The following is a 20,114-nucleotide window of genomic DNA, read 5'->3' as shown; positions in this document are numbered from 1 at the left end:
AGAGGGCTATGGGTAACCCTAGTAATTTCTAAGGTAGGGACATGTTCGGCACAACTTTGTGGGCTGAAGGGCCTGTATTGTGCTGTAGGTTTTCTATGTTTCTATGTTTTTAAATCCGATGGCAGAATATAGCATTAATGGGTAAGACTCTTGGCAGTGTGGAGGATCAGAGGGATCTTGGGGTCCAAGTCCATAGGACACTCAAAGCTGCTATGCAGGTTGACTCTGTGGTTAAGAAGGCATACGGTGCATTGGCCTTCATCAATCGTGGGATTGAGTTTAAGAGCCGGGAGGTAATGTTGCAGCTATATAGGACCCTGGTCAGACCCCACTTGGAGTACTGTGCTCAATTCTGGTCACCTCACTACAGGAAGGATGTGGAAACCATAGAAAGGGTGCAGAGGAGAATTACAAGGATGTTGCCTGGATTGGGGAGCATGCCTTCTGAGAAAAGGTTGAGTGAACTCGGTCTTTTCTCCTTGGAGCAACGGAGGATGAGAGGTGACCTGATAGAGGTGTTCAAGATATTGAAAGGCATTGATCGTGTGGATAATCAGAGGCTTTTCCCCAGGGCTGAAATGGCTAGCATGAGAGGGCATAGTTTTAAGGTGCTTGGAAGTAGGTACAGAGGTGATATCAGGGGTGAAGTTTTTTTACACAGAGATTGGTGAGTGCGTGGAATGGGCTGCCGCCAGCGGCGGTGGAAGCGGAAATAATAGGGTCTTTTAAGAGACTCCTGGATGGCTACATGGAGCTTAGAAAAATAGAGGCCTATGGGTAAAGCCTAGGTAGTTCTAAGGTAGGGACATGTTCGACACAGCTTTGTGGGCTGAAGGGCCTGTATTGTGCTGTAGGTTTTCTATGTTTCTATTAATATCAGAATGAGGGCATTTTGAGGAAGATATTTTGCCTCTAATAGGGCAGCACAGTAACGTAGCTGTTAGCGATGGCTTATTGAGGCTCAATTCCCACCACTGCTACATTCTTCCCATGACTGTGTGGGTTTCCTCGTACATTCCAAAGACATACAGTTAGGGTTAGTGAGTTGTGGGCATGCTACATTGGTGCCAGAAGCATGGCAACACTTGCGGGCTGCCCAACACAATCCTTGGTAATTTGATTAGACACATATAGTGCATTTCTCGGTCCATTTCAATGCACATGTGAAAAATAAAGATAATGCTTATCTTTTAAAAATTGTCTTTTTAATTTAACCATTGTCAGTCTATTAAAAATAGTTAAAATCTACAACTATTCCTTTTAACAAAGAGCCAAAGTTACAAATGCAAGATTATCAGCAGACCCCATAATCTAGAATAACATTAAAACTAGAACATCACAGTTATTACTAAGTGGAAACACAAAATAAAAAGAAGTCACAAGTAAGAGAAAATCTGCAGATTCTGGAAATCCAAGCAACAAACAAAATGCTAGAGGAACTCAGCAGGCCAGGCAACATCTATGGAAAAAAGTACAGTTGACGTTTCGAGCCAAAACCCTTCGGCAGGACTGGAGAAAAAAAAACCCAAGGAGTAGATTTGAAAGGTGGGGGGAGGGGAGAGAGAAACGCCAGGCGATAGGTGAAACTTGGAGGTGGAGGAATAAAGCAAAGAGCTAGAAAGTTGATTAGTGAAAGGGACAGAAGGCCATGGAAGAAAGAAGAAAGGGGGGCGAGCACCAGAGGGAGGCAATGGGCGGGCAAGGAGATAACATGAGAGGGACAGAGGGATGGAAAATGGTGAAGCGGGGGGGGGGAGGGGGGGAGGTGGAGGCATTACCGGAAGTTTAAGAAATCGATGTTCATGTCATCAGGTTAGAGGCTATTAAAACAGAATATAAGGTGTTGTTCCTCTAGCCTAAGTATGGCCTCATACTGACAGTGGAGCAAGCCATGGTGGACATATCAGAATGGGAATGGGAAGTGGAATTAAAATGGGTGGCCACTGGGAGATACCACTTGTTCTGGCAAACGGTGCGTAGTTGCTCAGCGAAGCGGTCTCCCAATCAAGTTGATTTAGATCACAATGTATGTACTCACCAATCCAATGCACTTCTTTAAAATGCTCCATAAACTTAATTGATTTCTACTATACATTGGAGCCGGTAATGCATTTCTGTAGGGAGAGAAAGTAAGACAGCTGCAAATAGCAACACTCAAAAGGATTGAATCAATCGAGGTACATATTTCAATTTTGTTATCAGTTGCGAATCAGAAGGCATATTGGAAGTAACCTCATCAGAAGAAACTATCATACTTCAAATAAATTATTCAATACAACTAATTTGTTCCATCTTCATTTCCTCCTGAATGTCTAGCATGTTCAGCAGGGCATTTTATCATTTAGGTACCCATGCCAATTGAACTTACCTATATTTCTTAATTCCATTTTCTTGGGTCAAACCTTGGTTGTGAACATTCTGTTCAGATGTACTGCTCCGACTTTTGCTAGAAAAACTCTCCAATCTAGTTTCAGAATCATCTGATTCAAAACCTATATAAAGTGGAGATGCAGATAATTAATATTCTATAGACAATATTACTAGTTAGATATCACCAAGTTAATAAAATAAATACAAAACCCCTTCAAAAGGAAGATAAAGAAATGCAAAAAAAAAGAGACAATTCAAAATAATCTCATTATCAAACCAGGAAACAAAACTCCATGTTCCAACAAAATGTAAAAAGACTTTCATTTCCAGCCAGAGCTGCAAATTAATCACTTTTTAATTGACAGAAACTACCAATTTACATTGCAAAAAGCAACCAAAAACGTCCAACAAAATGACCAAGAAAAAACAAATCAAGTGCCAAAATGTATATGAAATAAACACTGACATACTCAGCGGACAGCATCTGTGGAAAGAGAAACAGGGCTAACATAGCAGGATGAAATCCCTTCAGGTACCTCATTACTTTCTTAATGTAGGGGAAGTCAGAGATGGATTCACTATCAGGGATTCTGACTTGGCATGATCACCTACACAAAATTAACGTTAACCTTTGGAAATACGTCCTTGGGATTTTAGGTAATGCCATAAAAATTCCATGGCACGGCCATTAAGTGTTTATCAGTACAGGGTACTAGCTCATAATGTAGGTGAAATGTGAATTATTATTAAGAACCAGATGATCAAGCATAGTTTATAAATATTCATTTGCTTACAAGAAAATACAAATACACAAAACTAGCAGGATATCTCATTAAAAGCTGAATTTTATTCAGTGGAAAACAATCCCAAATTCTTAAATGGCTGAATCATCAAGAGAAAAATCCATATTGTACTTATCTCAAAATAGATATTCTTTTTTATGCATATTCAAGGCTACCAAGAGATCAATACTTCCAGTGAGATCATATATTCTTCAACAATTCTATGTAATTTTTCAAAACATTTCTTATACTAGATTCTTAATATATTCCTACAGTTATAACAGTGCTGAATAATATGGTAGGCAGCATCTTAAAGCAAAGCAATACAAAGATCCAAAATAAAAACAGGACTCAGCAAGAACAGCTTTTACTAGCATTGATATTTTATTTTAATTCCCATTCATTGGAAATATAGATTGAGAGCTTCAAAAAGTATAGGATGTAACAGTCATTAAAATACTTGCCTGTAACAGCATCATAAAATTCTTCTTCACTATTCATCCTCCCTTTGGAAAAACTCCTGCTTTCCAACAAAGGCACGTTAGTACATTATTCTCTTTGGATACCTTATTGAATATAGTTTCTTTATTTTTCAAGATGTTCACAACCTAAAACAAAAAAAAATTAATACTGAAAAGAAAACTGCAATTTTCCACCATTAGCCATCAGAAATACATCATTTGAATCCCATATATACAATGCAGAAAATATTCCCCTTACAAATTGAACACTTCTAAATCTTACATTTAACACTTCAAGAGTGCAGTTACAGATTGACCCAAGATTATTATGAAAGAACATGGCCCATCAACTTCTCCAAAGCAATAATAAATCATTACTAGATTCACAGTAGATTGCTGTAGATTCACAGCACAGAAGCTTTTATATAATATGTACTATATGTAATTCAAAGATAAAATATACTCTTTTAGGATAAGATCTCTCCCTTTTAAGGGAGCACATAATTGTATCAAATACTGACCAACAGGGCCAATGCTTAGCTGGTGTTTTATGGGATTTAGCATGTCCAAATTGTCTGCCGTATTTCCTACATTTCAGAAGAGACTGTACTTCAAAGGTATTTTGTTAGCTTAAAATGCTTTGGAGTGTTCTACAGGAGAAGTGAAAACAAGTACACAAGTCCAAGTCTTAATCTTTTAAGGTTGGAAGAAAACATTGATACTAAATTAAGCAGACAATTTTTGCTTCGCCATTTGATCATGGTTAAATAATTTTCCCTCGCAACCCAATTCTCCTGCCTTCCACCATAACCTCTGACACCCATATTAATCAAGAACCTATCAACCTCCACTTTAAATATGCCCAATGACGGCCTTCACAGCCATCTGTAGCAATGAATTCCTCAAATTCACCATCTTCTGGCTTAGGAAATTCCTCACCATCTCTGCATTAAAGGACAATCCTTCTATTTTGAGGCTGTGCTCACTGGTCCTAGACTATGGGAAAGATCCTATCCAGTTCCACTCTATCAAGGCCTTTTAATATTCGGTAGGTTTCAATGAGATTCCCTCCCCCTCGCCCCGCCATTCTTCTTAAACTCCAGTGAGTACAGGCCCAGGGTCATCAAACACTCCTCATACATTAACCCTTTTATTCCTGCGATCATTCCCTTAAACCTCCTCTGGACCCTTTCCAACGCAGCACACCCATTTTTGGATAAGGGGCCCAAACTTGCTCACAATACTCCAAATATGATCTGACCAATGCCTTTTAAAGTCTCAGCATTATATCCTCTCAAAATTAATGCTAACACTGCATTTGCCTGCCAGATTGATTACAACTTACAAACTTTGTAAAAAGGTGCATTTTTCCATTTCAAGTTTTTAAAAAATTCTAATAAGCTTTGTGCCTGCCAACCCTAATACCTCCATATAACTTCATGCCCAATTATTGTGTATAATGAAGCATAAGACTGAATAACTATAGAAATTTTTGTGGCAGTTATAATATAAAAGGGATTATATTCCATGCATGCAATGTTATTAACACAAACCAAGAATGAATTTTTTAAAAACTTTATACTAAGTAATATTTGTATACCATTGGGACATGAGAGACTGCAAATGCTGCAATTTGGAGCAACAAATAAGATACTGGAAGAACTCAGTAGGTCAAGCAGCATCTGTGCAGTGAAATGCATGGTCAATGTTTCTAGTCAAGACTTTTCATCAGACTGTTCTAGAAAAGAAATGGAGAACCCCAGGAATTTCTTGAAGAAGGATGAAAGTGCATTGGAATTTGGCATTCATGGTGAAGATAAGGTAATTGGGACCAGAGAGTTTAAAGTTATTAAAATGGTGACGGGTTTGTAAGGTGTCACAGGGATAAGCGACTGGACAAGGGTGGGCTGGGGGGGCGAGGGGGGGAGTAAAACAAGATGGAGTGAAGGTATGAGGAGATAAGCTTAGTAGACAAAAGCAGGAAAGCAGGCAAGGAATAAAATGGGCATACCAGAACAGTCTTCCTTGGAAATCCTGGGTAGGAGATAGAAACAGGCAATAGAAGGTTCATGAACCATCAGGTTGGAGCTGTAGAGGGGCATCACTTCAAATGATGAGATCTGTGATCATATGGAAGACAAAAATCTGATGATTTTTGGTGAGGTCATAGTCAAGGGGTAGGTATGAGAAGGTATCCAAGAGCTGGCAGCTAACTGCTGCAAGGTAGCGATCAGTCCACTGGTCTACAACAGCACAGCCAGTCTTTGGGTTTGATGGAGATTTTGGGAATAGTCTGGAGTGACCGGACAGCTATGCATTCAGACAGGGGGCAAAGATAGAGCAGGTGAGAGGAGTAAAAAAGTCAAGGTATTTGATGTTATATCAGTAGTTCAAAAGAGGGAAGAAAGGCCAGAAGGAAGGGTGGATGCAGTAGAAACGGTGTAGGGGGTGGATAGGTAAAGACTGCTTCCCAAAGAAATAGCCACAGAGGTAAAAGTGATGGAAGAACATCTGTATCTCATGGGAAACACATTGAACTTTGGATGTAGGAGTGCAAATAGGCAAGGACTCTGCTGAGGACAGTCTGCCCTGTATCAGGGAGGAAAAAAGATCAGAGGGGAATGATAAAGACACAACAGGAATTGGAGCTGTGGTCAGGCATAGGATCAGGGCAGTGGGATGGGCAGCAGCTCCAAGGACTTAGGGGCTAGGAGTAGATGGGATGTAATGGCGTGATCCAGAATCCAAGTGAAAGGTCTCAATCCGACATGTTTCCTGTCCATTTCTCTTCATAGATGCTGACTAACCAGTTGAGTTTCTCCAGCACCTTGTTTGATTGCACATCCATTGATCAGTGCCAGACCGCAAATAATTAATCTCATTTCTGCCACACCTTTTTATTTGTGCCTATTTATGAGTGTGCTGAAAGTTTCACATTTGAGTTTTAACTTGTGACTACATTCCTACCACACCATATCAAAATATTTCATAACTTTTTTTTAAAAAGTCACTTACATAACTTTTGGTTCAAAAAGATACAGCCAGTAGACCTACTCTCTTATTTTTTCTATGAATCAAAAAAGAAACAAGGAACTGAAACCAGTTAATTTAAATATCCACTCAGGAATGTTCTTCATGTTATTAAATAGGGCCGGGCGTACAAGTGTAACCTGGGACTGTGGTGTACTAAGAAAGAAATTGTATTTAAGAAAGGAGAAGGAGGAAAAGTGCATGGATAAATTTACCAAGAAAAATGCAAAACTGAAAACCTAATCAAGTTTTAATCATTAACAGTCTACATTAAACAACTGATAAAAAAGATAAAACTTTTGAAAAGACAGCAATGAATTTCAATTTTGTTTAAATTATGCAAGGCCAGAAACAAAAATGTCAGTCACCCACAAATGGACATTTGATCACAAAGGTATTCCACAGATTATCCATCTAATATTGTTAATGTTTCAGCTCAAAAGACAAATCATATTTAATCAAAAGCAATGCCCCTTCAAGAATATACAATATCATGAAATTTCAAATTAACAATTCTTAATGGACTGATGGTATTTCAACTCAACTACAATGCTTCATATTTATTGTATCTACAGTATTTCACAATATTATTACATGCCTATAAAACCACCAGGATTTTTAAATTCCTAAAAGCACTGGAAAACTTTACATTGGATCTGTACTAATCCACAATAGACAATCGAAAATCTAGACTGTCCTTTCAACACTGTCACAATTATTCATAGATTTTGTAATTGATAACAATTACCTAATATTGGCAATTTCCATCTTCAGGAAACCACAATAAGAAAGCAAGGAGTAATTTGAGTCTGTGTTATTACTTTGGCAAATGTTACTCAAAATATTTACTGCAGACAACAATACTGAGAAACACTAACAATTGCTATATTTCAGAATCTTTTCAGTGTACTCATTATAAAATTAAAAGACGTGATAAACAATATAAATTTACAAGCACAAGAGCATTCATCACTAGAACTATCTGCAATGACCAAAGCAGCCATCTGGGCTGAAATCTTCTGTTCTTCCATTGCTCTAGGAATGGTCCAATGAGACTTGTCAGATCACAAATATGCATTGTGCTAACAAACCCCACAAGCTTTTACAGATGTTGCAGAAATGAGCTTACACACACAACACATTCACCTCTTCAGGAACAAAAGAAGGAACTTTATGGCATGTACAGTGGCATGCAAAAGTTTGGGCACCCCTGGTCAAAATTTCTGTTACTGTGAATAGTTAAGTGAGCAGAAGATGAACTGATCTCCAAAAGTCATAAAGTTAAAGATGAAACATTCTTTTCAACATTTTAAGCAAGATCGGTATATTATTTTTGTTTTGTAAAATTTTACAGTGAAAGAAAGTAAAGGAGCACCATGCAAAAGTTTGGGCACCCCCAGAGATTTGAGCTCTCAGATAACTTTTACCAAGGTCTCAGATCTTAATTAGCTTGTTTAGGGCTATGGCTTGTTCACAGTCATCATTAGGAAAGGCCAGGGGGTGCAAATTTCAAAGCTTCTTAAATAACCCTGACTCCTCAAACCTTGTCTCAACAATCAGCAGCCATGGGCTCCTCTAAGCAGCTTCCTAGCACTCTGAAAATTAAAATAAATGATGCCCACAAAACAGGAGAAGGCTATAAGAAGATAGCAAAGCGTTTTCAAGTAGCTGTTTCCTCAGTTCGTAATGTAATTAAGAAATGGCAGTTAACAGGAACGGTGGAGGTCAAGTTGAGGTCTGGAAGACCAAGAAAACGTTCCGAGAGAACTGCTTGTAGGATTGCTAGGAAGGCAAATCAAAACCCCCATTTGACTGCAAAAGACCTTCAGGAAGATTTAGCAGACTCTGGAGAGGTGGTGCACTGTTCTACTGTGCAGCGACATCTGCACAAACATGACCTTCATGGAAGAGTCATCAGAAGAAAACCTTTCCTGCGTCCTCACCACAAAATTCAGCATCAGGAATTTGCAAAGGAACATCTAAACAAGCCTGATGCATTTAGGAAACAAGTCCTGTGGACTGATGAGGTTAAAATAGAACTTTTTGGCCGCAATGAACAAAGGTATGCTTGGAGAAAAAAAAAGGTGCAGAATTTCATGAAAAGAACACCTCTCCAACTGTTAAGCACGGGGGGTGGATCAATCATGCTTTGGGCTTGTGTTGTAGCCAGTGGCACGGGGAACATTTCACTGATAGAGGGAAGAACGAATTCAATTAAATAACAGCAAATTCTGGAAGCAAACATCACACCGTCTGTAAAAAAGCTGAAGATGAAAAGAGAGTAGCTTCTACAACAGGATAATGATCCTAAACACACCTCAAAATCCACAATGGACTACCTCAAGAGGCGAAAGCTGAAGGTTTTGCCATGGCCCTCACAGTTCCCCGACCTAAATATCATTGGAAATCTGTGGATAGACCTCAAAAGAGTAGTGCATGCAAGAGGGCCCAAGAATCTCACAGATCTAGAAGCCTTGTGCAAGGAAGAATGGGTGAAAATCCCCCAAACAAGAATTGAAAGACTCTTAGGTGGCTACAGAAAGCATTTACAAGCTGTGTTACTGACCATGCAGGGTGCCCAAACTTTTCCTTTTCTGTTATTTTGAAACTGTAAAAGATGGAAATAAAAAGTAATCTTGCTTAAAATATTAAAGAACTGTGTCATCTTTAACTTTATGCCTTTTGGAAATCAGATCATCTTTTAATCGCTTAGCTATTCACAGTAACAGAAATTTTGACCAGGGGTGCCCAAACTTTTGCATACCACTGTAACCTAAACAAGTATCTGACTTGAAAAGCAAGGGTGAGAGTGGAGTGGGTGGAACTGAAATACATCAGGTATAAAGTTAACTAGAAACTGGATAGCATATTTTTGGCATGCTAAAACACATTTGTAGTCAACATCCAATATGGACCCAGACAAAAATAAAGAAATTCTTCAACGTGCCGGTGACTTGGACCAAGGACAAACACCAAAACAAGACTTCCTCTGTTCAATATCACCAACTGAATGCAACCATCAAGGCTTTGATAGCAACCACCATAGTAGGATGTTAGCTCTTAAAAGACATACTGCCCATAGAAGGCAGCCAGACAACAGCAATATTTTATAACTGCCATTGAGGATAGCAGGCAGGCTGCAGAAGAAAGAGCATCCAAGATGGTAAATAGACTAGAAGGGATATGGGAATCCTAATTAGTGAGATACTTTGTGGAGGTGAATTGGAATAGAACTACCAGCACCATAGTTAAGAGAGTTTGGCAAAAGTGGTTGCCTTCAACTGTAAGACACCTACACCACATGAAATTTAACAATTTTGGAAGCTATTAACGGTAAGCTAGGCACACCACCACAAAGACCACTTTTTTTTAATATGTGTACCACACACATGGTTGTTAGTTATACAAGCTGTTATACCATTTGCACCTCTCATTCTCTTTCAGCATCCTTCATACCTCCAGAATCAGAATCTATACATTCTATTTCTTCTCCATCTTACTTAGGAGGTCAAACCTCCAAAAAAAATAGAATCACAAAATACATAATGTATGGAGGCAAAGACACTGGGGTATAGAAGGAAATCCAGCCACTGGAAAGTGATTTCACTTTCTTCAAATTCCTCTCAGGACAGGTAAAATCTTTCCTCACTGTATCTCTGAAATCACTTATTGAGTTTTATTTAAACAGCTTCCAAATCAAGTCTATCCCACTTTAATTGTGACAGGCAGAACTGTAACCTGTAGTCCAGAAGTTGAGGCTTCACCAATGCTTTGTAGAGTTGTAGCAAAACCTCTCAATTTTCTAACTCCACCCCTACTGTAATAAAAGACAATATTCTGTTTGCCTTTGTAATTACTTGCTGTTCCTGCATGCTAACATTGTTTCCTATACGAGTATACCCAGATAAGGTGTACTATGCTATACATTCTGTGGGCTCTGCGCATAAAAGCAAATTCAACACTTCTATTCTTCCTAATGAAGTGAGTAACAACTGACCCAAATTGAAGATCTCCAGATGAAAGTTGAAAGCCATGTAATCATGGCATAATAGGTACATAAGAGCAGGACTGCACTTTGCTGGCAAATATTGTAATGCTCATGCATTTGAAGGAATTACTTTATCTCGATCCTGCTCTCCTTATTGGTCTATCCTTTGCAATATGTTGGCCTAGGAACTAAATCCATTAAGTGATCTATCTTTAAAATAACGATGGTTAAAAAGAAGTTTTTTGGACCAGAGCTGAATTCCATTAACTGCAGGGTTCAATTTTTCACATTCATTCTTAATCTTGCTGAATGAATAGAATAAGGTGACTATAATTGGTCAGAATTTTTGTAGCTAAATTTATTACTTTTGCAACATGTATTTTCTACCTCTGATCTCAAAGTCTTCCCAAAAAGTGATCATGTAGCGGTTCTATTTCAATGCATCTTTCAGCTCCACTTGGAAAAATAATTTAAAAGGAAGAACATAAAATTAAGTTACCATCATGTAGCCTATCACCACCATAAAGCAGACTATGAAAATGGTCACAAACTTCAAGTTTTCACATATTATTGCCCAGTCCAAATTCTTGAAGTTAGATTGGCATGACTAACAATGCTGGGACTGGTTGAGACAGCCTTCATATAAAGATGCTGGGTTGGAGAGCATAAATGTGAATGTTTTGCCAAAGATTCTTTCTATCCAATAGGCAGAAGTGTATCGTAATAGCTACCCCTGTCTGCAAGCAATGTTTTTTTTGCATCAAGCCCCATTTACCTGTCACTGTTCCCATTGTTAACTGAGTCCCAAAACACTACATGGTGCTGCAACTAATACTGTGCTACACAAATGGTTGTATATTTTTGTGGTGTTAATATCAATACATTAAAGGCAAATTTTACAGACCACTCTGCACTCAGGAATAAAGAGGCTCTAGGGAAGGTCATTAGCCCCCAATGTTTCATTAAGTCTACGTTCGCATTTATTTGATCTACAGCAGAAATCCTATTACCATCGGTGTTGTAATATCAGACATGCTTTATATAAAACTATCTATGCCTTTGTCAGACATCAGAATAAGGTTCCCTTTCCCACTCCCAGAAGAGTGCAGTACACTTGATCTTAGCCAAAAGGCCGAGAAGCAAACCATTGGTCAGTGAAGGAAAGAAGGAATGCTGATGTGATCACAATTTTTCTTTGCACTTGCATTCACACACTTCCACTTCAGCTACTTAAGGCACAAGTGAGGTTAAAAAAAATTGGCCTGAAGTTCACCTGGGTTGGGGGTGGGATGGCTGGCCTTGAATCAACTTTGCCCCAGGAGGACTCAGAGGAGGGCTATGATAGGACTGCTTTCCTAACATGTCAGGAGCAAGCACACGCACAGATTACAAGCCACTTGTTGAGCTGGTTGATAAGGAGCATGAAATACCCAAAGGAAATTGTGCAAAGCCAAAAGAATAGGACCTCCACTTTGGAGGTGGTATGTCACTGAGCTCTTCCTGTCTCTGAGTGGTATCACCCTGATTATGCCAGTTTGGGATCTGTCATACTGAAGAATCTATAAGCTATAAATCACAGCTAGATGTCATTAAGCATCAACATGCCATTTGTGAAGAGTGTTGCAAAATCAATGACCATCTGCCCATAAGCAGTTCACTTTTCTCTAAGAGCAAAAGGATGCCACCCATCAACTGAAAGCTGCTCCCTACAAGAGAAAAGCCACTGTGTGTCAGCAGAGGGATGCAATGTGCAAGACAACCACTGACACACGGAAGCTGAGTTTGGCAAATAGGAATTCTATCATTTTACAGGAGGCAGAAGGTGCCCTTCCCACCTACTACAATGTGAACATAGCTCTGCTGGTGCAAAATAGGGACCTGTCTTTGAGAAGAGACAAGTCAACATGGACCACATAACGTTGCTTCAGTTTGTCAACAAAATCAGCTCTAGAGTTTGAACTAATGCAGTCCAAGTGCTAGCAAATCATTATATCATTGCCAGCTTGGTTGACAAGGGTACCTAGTGTGCAGATTTTGGGCACTTATAATCCCCACTACGAAGGACTAATTCATTTCCCAATATGACTCTCAGGCAGCATGTTTATCCTGCCCCATAATTTCCCCTTTAATTTGACTCTGGGCAACGTTATGAAACTAGTTCATGTAGGGCAATGGCTTTTCTGCAGATTCAAAAAGGGAAAGAAAACAGAGTCTATGACAAAGTATTTCACAGCCTGACGCATCCAGACCAATTTCACAATTGGTAAAATTATACTAGGAAAAGATATCCAGCACAAGCCACTCCAGAAAACACAAAAGATTATGCAGATGCTAGAAATCCAGAGCAAAACATGCAATATCGAGAAACTCTGCAGGTCAGGCAGCATCTATGGAGAGGAATTAACTGTCAACATTTCAGGCCAAGACCTTTGACCGGGGCTGGAAAAAATCCGTCAGTTTAGCAGAAGATGGCTACTGTTTTTAAAAAGAGGAATTGATGTAGTTGTTTCTTTTAAATGACTAATCTTTACCATTCAAGGAAATACAAACCACCTCCTGGAGTTTGAAAAAATGTTTTAGGTTTCGTTGCAAGTACCAAAGGGTGCAGTCTTAAATTTTTGGGAGATTATCAGCCCGTGTAGAGAAAGAACTTATTACATAGACTGTAAGCACAAAAGATTCTATAAATGCTGGAAATCTTGTACAAATGCAACCCCTTCCCCTAACAACTCCCTCTGATTCCCTTTCCCATTGGATTCCTCCTTCTTCAGCCCTTTACCTCATCCACCTCTGCACTCGCAGCTTCATGCACCTCTCCACCACTGGGCTAACTTCTCCCTCACCTGGTGTCTCACCCATTATATTCCAGCTTCTACTCCTTCCTCTCCTCAAACCTTCTTACTCTGGCTTTTGCCCCCTTCCTTTCCAGTCCTAATGAACAGTCTCAGCCTGAAACATTGACTGTTTATTCCCCTTCATAGATACTGCCTGACTTGCTGAGTTCCTCAGCATTTTGTGTTTGGTGCATAGATTGTCACATTCCAGTCTAAGCACTTGTCCATTTCCTTCCAACCTGGAAGAACAGCTGTAGTTGCAGATATTTTGATCATCTGCCATTTTGTAATATTCTATATTTTGCACCAAATTATATACAAATGTAGCATATACAAATGTATGTGTACAAAAACTATTTTTAATAAACCTTCCATAATCTGATCAAACAGCTGTTACTAAAAAGATAGAAAATCATTTGTTTTATTCAAAGACAATTTTTAAATATAAAAGCAATTTAAATTGTAAGTATTTGTATTAAATTTTAATCACAGATAATAGGATTGCTAATGAGATTCCACCCACATAACAAGCAAAATCAAAGTTACTAACACTGTATTGTGACCAGTATTCTTCGTGTCCTCAACAATTTCAATTAATGTCACTTTGGTTTCCTTCAGGAAACAGACACCATCTTTCATTAAATCCACATTAGATAGTAGATAGCTTTGCAAGTGCTACTAGTGCATCCACTGCCACAATTTGTTCAGTTCAATAAAATCCACAAGTTCAAACATTTGTCCATTCACCAATCCAGTCTAACCTCCCCACTCAGTAGAATGACTGAGAAACAAATGGTGTTCATTAAGATAGGTAAATTGCTAATTGTGCCGAAGACAACAATCTGTAATGTCTCTTTTCCATCCTGCTCACTCCAATAACCAAAAACCTTTACTGACAACAATGCATGTGGTGTCAATGTTGGTAGCTCGTCCTTTTCTCACGACAGAAATGTCAGCAGGATAAGTATGATCATCAATTTTTAAATCAGCAAAAAAAAAGTTGTATACAACTCTAAACTTGCACTGAGAGGTGTATTTATACATTCTGCATGTCTTTTTTTATGATTGCAATTTACTGCTGGTTACTTTGAACAGCAAGTACTGCAAGATGCAATTTAATGTGGATAAATGTGAGGTTATCCACTTTGGTGACAAGAACAGGAAAACAGATTATTATCTGAATGGTGGCCAATTAGGAAAAGGAGAGGTGCAATGAGACCTGGGTGCCATTGTACACCAGTCATTGAAAGTGGGCATGCAGATACAGCAAGCGGTGAAAAAGGCGAACGGTATGCTGGCATTCATAGCAAGAGGATTCGAGTATAGGAGCAGGGAGGTACTACTGCAGTTGTACAAAGCCTTGGTGAGACCACACCTGGAGTATTGTGTGCAGTTATGGTCCCCTAATCTGAGGAAAGACATTCTTGCCGTAGAGGAGTACAAAGAAGGTTCACCAGATTGATTCCTGGGATAGTAGGACTTTCATATGATAAAAGAATGGATCGACTAGGCTTATACTCGCTGGAATTTAGAAGACTGAGGGGGGATCTTATTAAAATGTATAAAATTCTAAAGGGATTGGACAGGCTAGATGCAGGAAGGTTGTTCCTGATGTTGGGGAGTCCAGAACGAGGGGTCACAGTTTAAGGATAAAGGGGAAGCCCTTTAAGACCAAGATGAGGAGAAACTTCTTCACACAGAGAGTGGTGAATCTGTGGAATTCTCTGCCACAGGAAACAGTTGAGGCCAGTTCATTGGCTATATTTAAGAGGGAGTTAGATATAGCCCTTGTGGCTAAAGGGATCAGGGGGTATGGAGAGAAGGCAGGTACAGGGTTCTGAGTTGGATGATCAGCCATGATCATACTGAATGGCGGTGCAGGCTCGAAGGGCTGAATGGCCTACTCCTGCACCTATTTTCTATGTCCATGTTTCTATGTCTAAGACAATCCCATCAACTGGACTAATTACATACCCATTGTTTTCACCTGGTCTTGTTGTGTGTCATTGTGCCGTGACAGTGTGAATGATTGTCATGGACATTTTTTTTATTGGGATTGCAAGACCCTGTTGGAATACACTACCCTATAATGTAGTATACTGCAAGTTCGGTTCACTGGTTCACTGGCAAGACCGACAGCAGGGGAGCTGCATTACCTTGGCTGTGGCGAGGATGAGGCCAAAGCCACAGGGTCGCCTGTTGCAGCCATCTAGGAAAGGAGACACCTAGACAGTGTGGGACAGCCTCTGTGAGGGGTTCTGGAATCCATACTGGGATGGGGCCTGGCCCCTCCTGTCAGTGCTACTCTCCAGTGCCAGCTCAGTGCTGCCCTCCGGTGTTCACTCAGTTCAAGAACAAATTGGACTCAGACTACAGTTGAGCCAGTCAGGTACTTGGGCTATATATTTTTATTTATTATTCTGTGTGACTGTATGGTTTACTGAAATCATAACCATATGCACTCTTAGTGTAATGTGCTGTTGGCACCTTTGCCCCAGAGGAACGCTGTTTCATTTGGCTACATTCATGAATTGTTGAATGATAATTAAACTTTAACTTGAAATTCTATATCACAGATGACGTTTCAGTGCATAACTGGTTTCATTTTTAAGATGCTCCAATCATATTTTTGTAGGAGGTTATGCCTACCCATTATGTGGTCAAATCTAGAATTCCTAGAAAAATCTTTCAATCATTAAATGTTTGTTTAAAGCTACAAATAGACCTTATAACGGACTGCATCTTGCATTAGGAAAAAAATAACACTGGCCTGGTTATATACCAGTGAGAATACAAACAGGTAAAGCAAGCAAGTTTCAGTTCCAATGAGGACAGTCTTGGCAACTTGATACTACTCACAACCTATTAAAATAAATTAATTGGCTCCTGTTTCTAAAACTAACTACATAATTTAGATTACCAATAATCAATGCAACAAATTTCTCATGTTTTTGACCAAACACAAGTGATTCTTAGATTTTTTTTTGCAAAATTGATCAAGGATGTGTATTATTTTACTGAAGTTCAATTGCTTCCTTTGCAAACAATCTATTAAGTTAAATGAACAACAATTGCTTATGTTCCCAGCAATAGGCAGATTCTGGAAAAATAATTAATAAATATAACTCAAGAGTGCAGCAATTTTTCCTTCAGTGCCAAACAAACAATTTTTTAAAGAAAGGGGCTTCCCTTCCTCCACTATCAACTCTGCTCTTAAACGCATCTCCCCCATTTCACGTACATCTGCTCTCACTCCATCCTCCCACCACCCCACTAGGAATAGGGTTCCCCTGGTCCTCACCTACCACCCCACCAGCCTCCGGGTCCAACATATTATTCTCCGTAACTTCCGCCACCTCCAACGGGATCCCACCACTAAACATATCTTTCCCTCCCCCCCTCTCTCTGCATTCCGCAGGGATCGCTCCCTACACAACTCCCTTGTCCATTCGTCCCCCCCATCCCTCCCCACTGATCTCCCTCCTGGCACTTATCCGTGTAAGCGGAACAAGTGCTACACATGCCCTTACACTTCCTCCCTTACCACCATTCAGGGCCCCAAACAGTCCTTCCAGGTGAGGCATCACTTCACCTGTGAGTCGACTGGGGTGATATACTGCGTCCGGTGCTCCCGATGTGGCCTTTTATATATTGGTGAGACCCGACGCAGACTGGGAGACCGCTTTGCTGAACATCTACGCTCTGTCCGCCAGAGAAAGCAGGATCTCCCAGTGGCCACACATTTTAATTCCACATCCCATTCCCATTCTGACATGTCTATCCACGGCCTCCTCTACTGTAAAGATGAAGCCACACTCAGGTTGGAGGAACAACACCTTATATTCCGTATGGGTAGCCTCCAACCTGATGGCATGAACATTGACTTCTCTAACTTCCGCTAGGCCCCACCTCCCCCTCGTACCCCATCTGTTACTCTTTTTAATGCACACATTCTTTCTCTCACTCTCCTTTTTCTCCCCCTGTCCCTCTGAATATACCTCTTGCCCATCCTCTGGGTCACCCCCCCCCGTCTTTCTTCCCGGACCTCCTGTCCCATGATCCTCTCGTATCCCCTTCTGCCTATCACCTGTCCAGCTCTCGGCTCCATCCCTCCCCCTCCTGTCTTCTCCTATCATTTTGCATCTCCCCCTCCCCCTCCAGCTTTCAAATCCCTTACTCACTCTTCCTTCAGTTAGTCCTGACGAAGGGTCTCGGCCTGAAACGTCGACTGCGCTTCTTCCTATAGATGCTGCCTGGCCTGCTGCGTTCACCAGCAACTTTGATGTATGTTGCTTGAAACAATTTTGATTTGTGATGGGAACAATATATATATATATATATATATATATATATATATATAAAATGAACAGGCAGATTAAGAATGAGTAGGTAAATGACCCCAATTTTGTAATTATAATAAAAGCTTGCACAGTGAGACTGACATCCAGAATATTATGGACTTCTGTGCATGCAGGTTTTAATATGGAAAACTGAAAAGTTGTTCTGGATTTCAACCCTCCTATATAAATGGTGCAATTTGCAGCAGCTTTCTTCAGTGGAATCAGCGCAAAAAAAAAATCAATGAACCATCACTTTTATGTGTGTTGCAAGAAATTTAGTAATTGTTTCCTGTACAGAACAGCCCCTATGATATCAATCTTTGTTTTAGGATAGTCAAGTTAATTTTTTTGTTGCTGCTTAGAAACATCTCAGATCTCACAAAACATTTCCAGCATCTGCAGTATTCCTGCTGTTTGCATGCTGAAATGAGCGCTGCTTTCCACAAAACACTACATGGTTTTTTTTTGACAAGTCCCTAACTGTTAGGATATTTTAGCAAACTTCTCCTTAGGGATGTAACATGTTGTTACAAGTTACATTAAAAACACATTTTATGATATTTCACAATCATAAAATCTTAATATTTAACTTAGATGTTCAAACTTTAATGAGCAATTTATCCAGAACTATCATAGTAACCATTTGAGAAATTGTTTACAAATATTCCAAATAGAAGAATAAATCCTAGCCAGGTACAACACCATCAGTAAATGTTAAGGTCTGTCAATCAAAATAATAATAATTCATGTTTAATATAGATTGAAAACTTCTTAGCAATGTTTACAAGAATTATTTCCTAAATTAAAATGAATATCAGTTATCAGTTTGAATTAAGGTGTGTAAATGCTAATAGTTCAAGTCACATTAGCACACACCCTTAGAAGAACCACAATACTGAATGACACACAGCAGTGTGAATTTATTCCAATTTGATTTCATTTTATTATAACAGCAAAAACTAATCATACAGCTCTGATGCAAGACCAACAGCCTGAAACATTAACTGCATATCTCTCTACAGATACAACTCAAGTTCAGTGGATTCCGGTTAATTTGACTATTAGTTAATCAGAGCAGCTACTTATTTGGGACAATTCTTAAAGAACAAACTATTTGGGAAAATAGCCAGGATTCCCTTTGCTTATTTCAGACACTATGCTGCTTCACTGGAGGAGGAGACTGTTGCGAAACATCTTCTTTCTTTCTTTCTTTTTAAATCTTTTTATTGAATAAGTATACAAAGGGTAAACCATAGAGGCACTAATACACTGTTAAAAATTACAGGAGATATTAATACAGAAGAAAAAATTGATACAAACAGTGCAACATAAACATAAAATAATATGGTAAAATAATAGTATACTGATTTTTATATATATATATCAATAGAGAAAAGGAAAAAAAACCCAAAAAAAAGACCCCAAAAAAAAACCCACCGTGCAACTAAACTAAAAGCAAAGCAAAGCAATGGGCTAACTTGGAAACAGGTAGAGTTAAAGAACTTAAAATCACGTCCTCAAACCCGGCCTCCATTAAAAACAGTTTTAAAAAAAGGCAAGAAGGGAATATAAATATGGAACAAAAGAGAAAAAAAAATTACATTAGATGAAAATATTGAATAAAAGATCTCCAGGTCTGTTCAAATTTAAGTGAGGAATCATAAAGATTACTTCTAATTTTCTCCAAATTTAAGCATAATATCGTCTGGGAAAACCAAAAAAAGGTAGTTGGAGCATTAGGCTCTTTCCAATGTTGTAAGATACATCTTTTCGCCATTAAAGTAAGAAATGCAATCATTCTACGGGCTGAAGGGGAAAGATTACTGGAAATTTTAGGTAATCCAAAGATAGCAGTAATAGGATGAGGAGAAATATCTATATTCAATACCTTTGAGATAATATTAAAAATGTCTCTCCAAAAAATTTCCAGAGTAGGACAAGACCAAAACATATGAGTTAAAGAGGCTATCTGCCCTGGACGTCTATCACAGAAAGGATTAATATGAGAATAGAAACGAGCTAATTTATCTTTGGACATATGTGCTCTATGAACAACTTTAAATTGAATTAGAGAATGTTTAACACAGATAGAGGAAGTATTGACTAATCGTAAAATCTGCCCCCAGTCATCCACGGAAATAATAGAACCCAATTCTTGTTCCCAATCTGACCTAATCTTATCAAATGGAGCTTTCCCAAGTTTCATAATAATATTATAAATAATAGCCGTTACACCTTTCTGACATGGATTAAGGTTAATTATAGTATCTAAAATATATGTAGGAGGTAGTGTCGGAAAGGAAGAGAGT

General features: G+C 39.1%; 1 protein-coding gene across 4 annotated transcripts in view; it reads right to left on the bottom strand.

Annotated features, from left to right (window-relative positions):
• osbpl2b (oxysterol binding protein-like 2b) overlaps positions 1-20,114 on the bottom strand; it is a 78,771-nt gene that overhangs the window by 43,222 nt on the left and 15,435 nt on the right. For all 4 annotated transcript variants that reach the window (XM_063041215.1, XM_063041214.1, XM_063041216.1 and 1 more), the window contains exons 2-4: positions 3,617-3,760; positions 2,369-2,492; positions 2,039-2,114 (exon numbers count right to left, since the gene is read on the bottom strand). In XM_063041215.1, the coding sequence (XP_062897285.1) occupies positions 2,039-2,114; positions 2,369-2,492; positions 3,617-3,653 (237 nt within the window). In that variant the 5' untranslated portion in view covers positions 3,654-3,760. The remainder of the gene's footprint in view (positions 1-2,038; positions 2,115-2,368; positions 2,493-3,616; positions 3,761-20,114) is intronic.

Source organism: Mobula hypostoma, chromosome 2, assembly GCF_963921235.1.
Source record: "Mobula hypostoma chromosome 2, sMobHyp1.1, whole genome shotgun sequence".
Taxonomy (NCBI): Eukaryota; Metazoa; Chordata; class Chondrichthyes; order Myliobatiformes; family Myliobatidae; genus Mobula; species Mobula hypostoma.
The sequence above is the reverse complement of the archived record's forward strand: the minus strand, read 5'-3'. Positions and strand labels throughout refer to the sequence as shown.